General features: G+C 36.3%; 1 protein-coding gene across 2 annotated transcripts in view; it reads left to right on the forward strand.

Annotated features, from left to right (window-relative positions):
* Positions 1–5,215: 5,215 nt before the first annotated feature.
* Itpr (Inositol 1,4,5,-trisphosphate receptor) overlaps positions 5,216–12,546 on the forward strand; it is a 97,806-nt gene continuing 90,475 nt past the window's right edge. For both annotated transcript variants that reach the window (XM_089234567.1, XM_089234568.1), the window contains exons 1-5: positions 5,216–5,454; positions 8,707–8,858; positions 9,773–9,843; positions 9,968–10,083; positions 11,559–11,645. In XM_089234567.1, the coding sequence (XP_089090693.1) occupies positions 8,764–8,858; positions 9,773–9,843; positions 9,968–10,083; positions 11,559–11,645 (369 nt within the window). In that variant the 5' untranslated portion in view covers positions 5,216–5,454; positions 8,707–8,763. The remainder of the gene's footprint in view (positions 5,455–8,706; positions 8,859–9,772; positions 9,844–9,967; positions 10,084–11,558; positions 11,646–12,546) is intronic.

The raw sequence follows: 12,546 nt of genomic DNA on the forward strand, positions 1-12,546 counted from the left end.
CCTTATCGCTTAAATGGCTCGTGACCCGTTTTCAAAACAATGAAGTGGCCAACACTCTACTGAAGATTGAGCATAAAAGCTATACAGGGTGAGCAAAAATTAAATTTGAGTGTGAATTTTGCGGATCTAAAAAATTTTCAAAAACTAATTCCAGAATTTTTACACATACTTTATTGTTTATTTAAAAAATTCCTTTCCTGCCGTGAACTACCTGGTCTATCGCCACGGAGGCAATTTACAGCCATTTTACCTCCAAGGCGGGTTTTTTTTTTTTGTGAAACATGACTGTATTTAATGAGTGTTTCGTGCTTGTATGCGTTTAGGTGCCGCCATCTGTCTTCTAAAGACTAAACTAATAATGAATAGGTATTTAAATGAGTGTAATTTGAATCTTTCGTGGTCAAATTAAGTTTGTACAGTGAATACGAACCTGTTCAACGACTCTACTACTACTACTACTTAGCCATACATGCAACTCGTAAACGTTCCTGTAGGGCATTTCAAACGAATTGGCTCCACGCAGGAGAGTTCTGTGTGTGTGCGTGTGTGTATACGCAAGGTCCAAACGCATTTATGTTGTCAGAAATGTCCTTGTTTCGTGTTCTTGCTAGTGCTGTCACGTGCCTTCCGTGTTTTGAAGTGAAAATGGTGAATGTGCCTGAATTTTCATGTTACGTAAATATCGTGTTGAACGTCTGCCGTTCTTTGCATGGAGACGTTTTCTAATGGGATACCGGCTCACAATCACGCCTCAAAGTTGGAAAACAACAGAAAACCATTTCGGCCGACCACCATTGCACCACCAACGCGGTTCGAATCTGTATCTTCAAGATGAGAGTATGGTACGATGAATTTCTCCGATGGCAGAGAAGTCACTAAGTTTTTTTCAGGATGGTTTAACTTGGTTTTGCAGCCGACCCATCCTTCTCCGCCGTTATGCGGTTGTATGAGCGTTATGGTAGACTTCCATCATGAGGACACAGATACGAACCTCACTGTCATAGGCCGTGCGCATAGTGCTGCGACCATGGGATACGGTAGCGCATAATAAGAGACTAGCGACAAAAACAATTGTATTGTTTTGTTTTACACCGCATATACGAGGAGTGAGGCGAAAAAGACCACTCAACGAGGGGTGTGCTTTAAACAAACTGTTTCTTTTCATCTCGATCTGCTGATTTTTGCTATATGCTGCTTGGTTCGTTTCTCCATTTTGTTTCCTTTTCCTCTTCTGGGGAGGGATCATCACACCCGTACATTTCAGAACCCCCCCCCCCTCCCGGCCGTTTGCTCCTCCTCCTCTTTTACTATGTGCAGGCATCTCTTCCTCTACTCGTATGCATTTTTTTCCCCCCGGAAGTCGGAATTCTGGTAGCTCGTGGCTATTCGCTCCACTATGAGCGCAGCCATAGTGGTCGTGATCGGCTTTGTTTTCCAACTATAAAGCATACATATGAGCCCATCCACAACGTAAAATGTTTCTCCACAAGGAGCAATCAAAAGTCTATATTATTTAAAATTCTCGCACATGAAGAGGCAGAATAAATTAAAAAAAAATAAAGTTCCCGAATTGCTTGCTTCTGAAATCAGAAGACAGATGGCAGCACTCCACAAAAAGTATAGCATGCATTTTACAGAAACTAACTTCACCTTGTGAAGTGACTCACTCGGTCATTCTTAAAACATTCTTTTCGCTGACTCGTCCTTCGGAACTAATTATACAATCAATTATGAATATTTTACAGAAACTCAGTTGAAACTCCTTTGATTGTGCAAGCAACTTTCCTTTTGTTTCATTAACTGCAATTAGTAAGGTACTGCAATAGCAATGTCGCAATAACAAATTAATGGATGGAAAGGAAATAAATAAAATTTAAACAAATATTATGAAATGAAAAATTAATTTAACCTGTTATATCAAATTGATAGTCAGTAATAAATAAAACATTAGGTAAATTTTAATGGAAACAATAACTCGATTTGATTACGCAGACAGTCAATATCAAATATCGATTCTATTCATTTTAAAATATAAAAATCATAGCATAAAATTTTCTTTTTATCTTTTTGGTTGTCATCATTCACTTCTTAATTCAATTAATAAATATATATACACCTGTTGAGCACCTCCCTCCCCCCCATACACTCCGTTCTTTTTAATCTTTCAGATCAAAAGAAATAAGAAGATGCATGTGCGTCACAAGTGCAGAGATGCCGTCATAGGGCGGAGAGCTTTTCACTAGCTTTTAGCATCGAGTTATTCTTTCCTCCATGAGCTTTTAGCTACTGCTCTGTACCCTGTCCCAGCTTTCTTCATCACGTTATGAATTATAACTGTTCTATCGTGTCAATTCAAATATAATATTTTCTTTCTCTCTTTGTATTTTCTTTCAAATATTGTAAAATATGTACAGTGCAACTTCGGTTAACGAGCTTAATTCGTTCCGCCAACGTGATCGTTATCAGAATAGCTCGTTATGTGAATCAAACTTCCCCGTAGGAAATAAGGGGAACTCTGAAAATTCGTTCCACAATCAGTCATTCTCATAAAAATTACTAACAAAAACGGCATTCAGTCAATAATAAAACACATTAATAATTATACATAATGCAATAAAATATACGTAATATAAACAACACCATAAATAAACGTACCATACGATAATGTTTACAAATTAACTTATTCTAAACGACGCGAGAGAGGAGGACTATCGTTTAGGAGTTTAGGACGATTTTCAGACTCGCTGTTGTTTGCAAGCATATTCTTTTTGCGTGACTTTAAAAAGAACCTTATCCAAATACTACATATAATTAATATTTGTGAAATACATTAAAGCCCTATTCCCATGGTGCGAGAGATCCGGAAATTGTCTGTTCACGAGAGGTGCCGGCTAACGGGAATTGTCTGTTAACGAGAGGTGCCGGCTAACGGGAATTGCCCATTAAGGGAGGTTCTACTATATACTGGGGACAACTCCCCCTTTTCCCCAAGGCTGTCACCTATCAAATAAAAACTTAACAGTTTCTTATAGTTCTGTCAGTAGAATCGGGTGATGGCTTTCCGCTCTTCAATCATACACTAGCTTCAAGAATTTTGCGAAATTTTTCTTAGACGTAGGCGCACTTCAATAACCACAGCTCACCGTGACGTCCCTGACAAAAATTGATGATGCTCGCAAAAACTGCAACGTATACTTGGACACATACTGCTTCATAGTATCTTTAAAAGATATTCTGAAACGTTTACCACATGTGGTTTCATTTTCATGGTAATTGTTTAACCGTGTGAATCTCCCCAGGATTTTCTCACAAAATAATGATTTCGAAGGATAGGCGCAAATCAGTATTAGTAACTTTCCTATCGAAAGTGGCCAACTTTGCGTGTGTATTTGTGCGTGCGTGTTCACACGCTTTGACCAAACGCCGTTGGAGGGCAGCGGAAACTATTCTAAATATGGCACAGCTTGCTCCAGGACCTGGCCGCAACTAAATTCTTGGTCAGCCAGGACAAGAACGCAATTTGGCGCCCCTTGTAATGCTGAGATGTAGACTTTGCACCCCGTCTTGTCCAGCGCCAGGTTCACCAGAACAGCCTGCTCTCTTCCTCCAGTTTCGGCTCTGTTTCAGGATAGTATGAATAAGGCAATACAAAAAAATAGCTCTGGAAGAAAATCGCAACAACCATTTTAAGAATACAATTGTTTGCAACATCTAATTCCATGTACGGAAGGTGAGAAAGAAGTATTGTTACACACACCTCTCCCATTCAAAAACACAGAAAACAGGATGCACAAAACACTGCTGATTCTTAGTGGTGCCATTCGTTGGGAAAATTGGGAAAAAATGACGTAAAAAGGGATGCACACGCAGGCGTCCTCTTTTCTCAATTTTCGATTCCAGTGACCTGAGCTTTACTCTGATGAAATTTAATTGGACATCTTTTATATAAAAAGAACCAAGAGCCATTAAATCAAAACTAAGAGAAAAAGCTATTATAGTAATCTTCGATTCAGTTATCTCGTCAGTTTGGTAGTTGGTTCAAGTGCACACAGACGGCATCACAGCCGTTCTGTCACTTGGTTCTATTTAGATAAAAAATCTAACCTCTTTCAATAGTTCAGATATCTCGAAAATCTTATAAATGGCGCTTGGTTATTTTTATATAAAAGCCGTTCGCCAACTTACGTGATCGTAAACCAAGGCTACTTCGTAAACCGAAGTATTTTGTGTTGTTAGTAAATCGAAGGTCTGTACCAAACTATTCTGGCAAGATGTAATTGACTCATGAATTGAAAAATGGAGCAGTGCGGTGACACAAAAGTTTGGCAACCACTGCTATATATATAGACGACCGCTCTGTTCCCTATCCTAAAATTTTCAGAGTGGCAAACCTGTTTTTGTTTTTTCATAGGCCGGGAATGTAATTTGCTGAAATGTAAGGGGCCGTTCAAGTATTACGTAAGCAAATTTTTAGCCATTTTTGACCCCCTTCCTTCCCTCCTTGTCAGCAAAATTTCGTCATCAGCTGTATGACGTCATTTCGTCATCAGCTCTGCCCCTCTGAATCCTAACTCATATTTTCATAAAGGGTGGTTGATGACGTAAACATTATAAACCCCCCCCCCACCCTCGTCATCAAAAGTCAGCAAATCGGACCCCCCCCCAAATTGATGAGATGATGACGTAATATTTGAACGGCCCTTATCGGTTGGATTTTTAAGTTTTATAAGAGGGATTTTATCAGACTTTTATAGTGTAATACCAGCTATTGACATACGACGAATCCACTCTCCCTTATAGGGGCCATTCAAGTATTACGTAAGCAGATTTTCAGCCATTTTTGACCCCTTCCCTCCCTTATTAGCAAAACACTGACCCCCCCTCCCCCCCGTCAGCAAAATTTCGTCAGCAGCTTAGAATATTTCATATCTTCAAAAAGGGGTGGTTGATGACCTAAGCAACCTTCAAACCCCCCCCCCCTTGTCATCAAAAGTCAGCAAATCCGAAACTCGCTTCCCCCCCCCCCCCCCCCGATGCTGACGTAATACTTGAATGACCTCGTACAGTAGGCACCTTCGCACCACATTCGCCGGAATCAGCCTCTAACAACTAGTACAGCTAAATTACACCAGGTGCAGTAGCCAACAGACACCCATGTGATCAAAAGGTAAATAATGCTACGACGTGGGATTGAAGGAGCTGATCATTGATAAACTGTTTCCCCCAACTGTAGAGCATGTAAATAAATCAGCCAGTACCAAGATTGTTGTAATTTTTTTTCCCCTTACAACAATTTGGCTCTTTCATTGTCGAATAATTCCTGCACTTATTTACTCTCATCACTTATCCGTTGATTTAGGTGTGCCAAAAAAAAAAATTATTAATTGTTAAATTATTATTTCCATCGAAATTATTCACAATGAGATTTAATGGGACAACAATAAGTATCCGGCTGTACGTTTGTTTTGATAATTATGTTCAATGATTAATAATAATTTATACACATATGCTTGTAGATATAGGTTTCGATATGAGCATTGATTTGGGAGTGGGTTCGAATTATACAATGTTATTATTCATATCTTTCCATATTGTTTTATGTAATGCATCTATTATTTATGTCCAGGGTCGCAGCTGGGGGGGGGGGGGGGGCGTCGTCAGATCAGAGGGGGTGTAAATTTCACACTTTAACTTCTCCAATATTACGAGTGGGGGCCAATATGCGTGCTGGCCAAGCATCTAGTTGCAGCCCTGTTTATTTCCATTCGCCTTGGAGAAGATCTATTAGACTCGTGGAAATTTATATGCATTGAAAATGCATATTTACTAAGTAATGTATGAATATAATATAATCGCTGCCTGGCCGTTCAGTGGCTAAGGAGCTAGCTTCTGATTGTGCAGGTCTGGGGTTCGAATCCCAGCTCGTCCATGAATGTCTACTAACACTCTAACAAATTTCCTTGACAGATCATAATGATCTGTTGGGAATACGTGATGATCACGTTCATGTTATAATGGTGGATCAAATGAAAACAGAACACAGACCACAGAATGAAATGACAGTTTTTTTTTAATGTACAGTTGAACTTTTTGGTTAATGAGCTTAATTATTTCTGCCACCTTGCTCATTATCCAAATCGCACGTTGTTAAAATCAAACTTCTCCATAATAAATAATGGAAACTTGTATGACACATTACCCAATTATTCATTCACATAAAAATTACTAATGCAGTACAATAAACATTGATAATGTTTACAAATCAACTTACTCTAAACGATGAGAGGGGGATTATCGCTTAGGATAACTTACTCATTGTTAGGAAACTTATTCTTTTTAAATGACTTTGAAAAAGAACTGTACAATGACACTTGTTTTTGCCTCCTTTTTAGTATTTCTCAAGAATGGAAAAGAGTGTTACGCATTATCGTTGGACAGATTTTGTTGCACGCACACAGCTACAACTTTATTTGGGTGGTTCTTATCTACAAAATGTTGCAGAGATTCCTACACTCCCCAAATCAGAATATGCTGAAATATTGACGCAGGTTGGGTGAACAATCACTGCTACTGCAAAACAATCTGGAAGAATTTTTAAAAAAAGTATAAAACATTTCCAGTCAGCTAGGGCTCATTGCAGAACAATGCAAAACATTGTGCTTTGCAGCCCCATTCTGTACATCTCTCTAATCTGATTTGGAGTGAGGAACTTTTCCCACTTCGCTCTTCCTCGGACGAGATACCATCCATATACTCTTGCTGTTGCATAGGAAAACTATCAGTTTATCTGCGGTAAATTCCTCTTCATGTTCTACCGTTAGTAGTTGTATGTCATCTTCATACACCTCTGGTTCCATGGTCTTCCCCAAAAAGCATTATCTCTTCGACAAATGTTTGCTCCTGTTCATGAGCTAGCCCTTTAAAGCCATGTTCAATAATCCAATCAGGTAACAATTTTCCTCAAAACGAAGTGGCAGTTTAAAATACTACCCACAATTGTTTTTTCACTGTATGTGTGTTGACAAAAGCAAAAAATTTTTGCTCGTAATGTGTATCATCGAGTGTTAACTGAATCAAAATTTGTTATAAATTTTTGCTTATGATGCGAATTGTTCATTAACAGAAGTTCCACTGTAATCTTTTAGTTTCATAAAATACCATGAACGTAGCCTAAATGAAAATTTTATTCATACAAATATCAAAAGATATGACATCGGTGAGTGCAGACAGAATGGTGACTGACCAGTTTTCCTTTCCCCCAAAAGCATGTTTTGTTCATGGCTGCAGCGCCACAGCACCCCCTTCCAATGTGAGTGTCACACAAACTGATTGTTTATAAAAAATATGCATAAAGCCGAAATTATATATGCAATTATGAGTTGGTTCGAGGGATGACTTGCTCTGGTGTAATGATTCATAATGGGCTCATTGCCTGTGGCAATGTGTGCTGGTTTCACTCGAGAAATGTCCACGCATATGTTTCCTCCTTTGTATCTTATGGTAATAGTGTTTATTGTGCCTTGCAACCACTTTATAGGAAACACTGCAAATGATTCTTGACAGCGTCGTTGCAAAGGAAAACGTGACTGGAATAATCTAGTTCTTTATGGAAGAATATTTTGAATTTATTGTCATGATATGCTGGTATATACAGGCTGAATTTTTGAAAAGTGTTATATGATTTCCGAATTAGTGAAAGTTTTCAATACTTTTAGGGCCTTTTGTTTAATCCAGAGCTCTGGACCAGATTCAGGGAATCCCAACAGTGGGGTCAGAGCCGGGGGAAGCAGGGTACTCCAGCTCCCACAGAAATTTGTAACACAATTCTGAGCGCTCCCCAAATTTATTCAGAAGTCCAATATAATAATACCTCACCCTATGTTAAGTGCATTTACGTCATCTTGCCCTAAAAATCCTATGCTGTTATCTGAGAATAAACGTGATAAGGAGTTAATATACCTAGTTTTCGCCTCATTTTGTCCTCTAAAATTTCACCTAGTTTTATATACAAGATTGATTGCAGTATTTACTTGCATATTAAACATAGGGTAATCAGATTCTAAAACTGAGAAAGGAAGATGCCTGCATGCACACCCTAGGGAACATAACTTTCATCAATTTTCACAACTGATGTTGCCCCTCTATACTGACAAAAAAAAAAAAAAAAAACCACCTGGTCACCATAACAAATTTTCCAAACTGGAAATCATTGTGGTGACAGAGGAAATGTGTCTTCTTTTGCTTATAATGAATTGTTGCTCGAAAAATTCTTCCTCCCTTTAGGGTATTCTATGGCGGATAAATTTGTATAGTGCACATGTAGTGAAACCGTAAATATGCATCTGACATTATGCTATGGCTTTGGCCGATGGTGCAGAAACATATCTTATACGAGAAAAACTTATAAATGAGGGTATGTGAGAGATCACTTATCTTTATCAGCATGAAAATTTCAGATTTTGGTAAAAATTCTCTCATAGACTAAAGAAAAACTATCGAAAATTAAACAGATGTCAAGTTAACTGATTGTCTATACTGAGCATGAATATTATCATTAGTTTTGTAAATATTGTATACATGAATTTAATATCCAACTGTGATATTGCTTACAAGGTGACTGTTGTGATTTGTTGCATATTTTTTCTTTGTAGACTCATACTAATATGCTTAGTTACACGTTGCCATATGTTATATTTAAAATTTTAGGACACATAGAAGCCCATGAAAGCCTCAGAGTATTCATGTAGCTCCAGCTGACTGTAAATGGCATCCATGGGTTCTGCAAGTTTCTTGCACATTGGGGATATTGTATCCCTATATGCAGAGGGAAATGTCTGCGGATTTTTGAGCACGTTAGGGTAAGTAAGGATCAAGATTGTTATTTCTTCCAAATGGCAAATTTTATCAGTACTGTGCAGCACAAAAGTTTAGGCACACTATATATTCTTTAATAAAATTAAAAATAACAGATATATTTTGTTAATCATTTTATCCAAGATCAGAAATCATGTATTCTAGAATATATGAGGGGAAAGTTTCATATAAACTGAAACTTCAAAGAAAAAAAAAATTGAAAAATTCAATTTTGCATGCTGGAAAAGTATAGGCACATAATCAAATTTATGCAAATTTCAATATGTCATGCAAATTTAAGCCACAATGGGGTTTTTCTCATAGTTGGTACATGAACCCTGAAAATTTTCAAGAGGCAAGCACTATGTCAAAATTCACTCGGTCCTTGCACAAGAAACTATTGGGATATGGGTACTGAGGTCACGGGGTAAATCTCTCAAATTTCTATTGAACTAAATTGAAATGAAGCATCTACAGAGTATTAGCAGGTGGTTGGCATTATAAATCAAAATAAACCCCCTCTGAACTTGCCACCCTGGGCCCACTAAGCCCCTCCCTGTAAATGTGCATCTGGATGTCTCTTTAGCTCAGAATCTTCTGTGAAACCCTACATCCTATAAATGATTCCAAAGTTGTGAAAAAGTTAATTATATGCTTCAGTGAAAAACTTCATTTATATGATCATATCTACAGAAATTCTGTTTACTAAAAAATGAATGAAGTGAAGGGGTCTCATGTTTTACTCAACAAAATGTTTGAATGTTACCCATAAAAATGTTTATGTAGGCCTAATTTAATATTTCAGATTTATTTCTGGAATCGCTGCTTATTATTTATTATTTGAGCAATTACAATTTGATTCTTAATGAAAATTCATGAGTTAGATTTCAATTTATTTTTCTCCCTATTGTTTATATAGTCTTGTAGATGACAGATGTGTGGTGCAGCCAGATGCAGGAGACTTGACTTCACCACCTAAAAAATTCAGAGGTATCATTCTACTATAGCTAGCTTCATTTATAACCAACCAATTTTCTTATAGCTAACTGCATGTGCATTTCATTGAATCATTTTTATATTTTAGAATCATGTCACAATTTATTTCTTTTATCAGATTGTCTGTTTCGCATGTGTCCCATGAGTCGATATTCTGCTCAAAAGCAATTTTGGAAAGCTGCCAAACAAAGTACCACAAGTGCCACTGATGCAGTATTGCTCAAAAAACTACATGTAAGTCAGAATGAAGATTTTTATATCGTGAACATTCATAAAATTCTTCATGTAAGTATATATTGTGTAAATATCCATAAACTTTCCTGACATGGGTACAACAGAAATGGCGACATAACCACAGAGAAAAGATTGCTACTGCAGGAGTTCTCTCACAGAGGGGTTAGCGCAACAACCTCTCTGTGAGTGTAAAAGAAAGGGTGCCGTTTAGAATAGGCAAAAAATTGTAGGTCCAAGTCTAGTTAACCCTCGCGTGCAGAAAATGACTGTGGTGCAACAAAAATGCTCAAATATATCCATAATTTTATATTTATAGAAAGTATTACGAAAAACTTTGAAATTTTTTTTGATACATGGGTTGGTTTCAATAAGAAACACATATTTATATAACATAAGGTTAAATTAATTGACAAAGCATCTCTAAGCAAAATATCTATAAATTGTGAGTGTCCCTTACTACTATTACTACTGCACCAGACATGCCCCTCATCCATATTCCTCTGCGGAACTTCTAACGAATTGGTACATGTTGGAATGTGTGTGTATGTATAGTGACCTCCCGTGAAATTTGTTTCTGTGCAATGCTTGTGATGTGTAGTGCTGCCATCTGCAATAAATTTTTTTAACTGATTTTTTCCTAAGTCATAGAGAAGTGTAGTAGTAGTGTCCCTTACTGCCAGGCACTGATTTATCCACCTGTAGTGTATCAGTATGTGCAAACCTTTTTCCCCTATTGGTGCATGGTGATACATGACACACATTGCAAATGATGAAGATACAGAAAGAATGAAAATGAGCTAGTTAAATCTACATAATCTAATCTAAACCTTTCTGAATCCAAGGGCCAACAAAAAGGTTAAATAATTTGACAAATCACTAATTTATATGATGTGTTTCTGATCCCTTATTTGAACTTGTATGAATGTTACCAATATTTTTGTATTGTACAATTGAATAATTTTCATATAACTAGAATTAAACTTGCATGTCTGCCTGCAAACCATGGTATGAGAAATGTTTATCTACGTGTAAATTAATTGATTTTGTGTGCAACATAATCTTCTGTCATTTTGTCATACATTCTAAACTTCGTATTGTATCCTCAAATATATGCATGTAGGGTTTTAATTTTTTTTCTGCTCAAATTTCTTTAACTGGCAAGCATTGAAATATGTAGTAGATAACTTTTTTCAGGAGTTATATATATTGAGCTAATGTGGTACCTTAAATGCTGTTACATGACCAAAAAAAAAAACCATATATATATCTGGTGATTATAGAAACTTCATAAACAGTAGTAAAACATGAAAAAGTAAAAAGTTAATGGTTAAGAGTTGCTTAGAAGCATCAATGCTAAAACCAGCTCAAAATATAAAATTTTTTCACTTCAAAAGTAAGAAAACTATATGTTGCTTGAGAGCAACACTGTCAAATAAAGGGTTCATTTATCTTAATCATTTATGATTTTCTCTCAGCACGCTGCCGAACTGGAGAAGAAGCAGAATGAATCTGAAAACAAAAAGCTGGTTGGGACTGTCATACAATATGGAGGAGTTATGCAGGTGTGTAGTAAATAATTTCTCAAATTTCCAATAATACTGTTCTTATTCATGTTTCCTAACTGAAAAAATCACTGTTTTTTAACAGCATGTTTTTTTATTTTAAGATCCCAAAAACTAAAAAAAGAATGTACCAATTTAATTTTTTCAATGTTTTAAAAATATTCAAGTCTGGTCACGTGATTGCTTCTTTGCATCACCAATAAAATTGGTAAATCTGAAAAATAAAAATAAATAAATTAAAAATGATAATTAATAAAATATTATACAAATAATAAAATAATAAATAGTTAATAAAAATGAAATGAAAAATGTGATCACATTTCTGGTTATTTTCAGTCTCAAAATAAGCAAAAAGATTTTTTTGACACATTCTCTGAACACAAAGCTTGAGATGATACTTTCTGCTGAAAGTAAATATAGCACTTAGGTGAGAAAATAAACAAACAGGTTTTGACTTGTGTAAAAACCCCCACAAAACAGAAATGAAGGCTTATCTTTCATTAGGGTGATCAAACACCCTGGTTCGAAAGACTTGTTCAGATAAATTTTTGACATAACTTGTGACCTAACTGTGAATATATGTATAATTTGGTCCTACTATACTCATCATTAGACAATATTTAATGAAAATTTTGAGTATTTTGAGAAAATCAGCTTGATATCTCAACTTTGTCTTATTGAAATCTACCCACCAAGTCATTAGATACTATTTATAGTATCTAATGACTGGGTGAGATACTTGAGTAAGACAAAATATCCACCAAGCAATTACCAAATGATTATTACTTGTCACATCAGATTATTGCTAAAATTGTCAAATACTTTCATTCTACACTCATGTCCATAAATTAAAGATAATTCAGAATCACACGGAAATCGAAATCTAAAGTAAAAATTTCAC

The sequence above is a fragment of the Pholcus phalangioides genome, unplaced genomic scaffold (assembly GCF_987345545.1).
Source record: "Pholcus phalangioides strain wild (caught in Gottingen) unplaced genomic scaffold, Ppha-v1.0 ptg000008l_1, whole genome shotgun sequence".
Taxonomy (NCBI): domain Eukaryota; kingdom Metazoa; phylum Arthropoda; class Arachnida; order Araneae; family Pholcidae; genus Pholcus; species Pholcus phalangioides.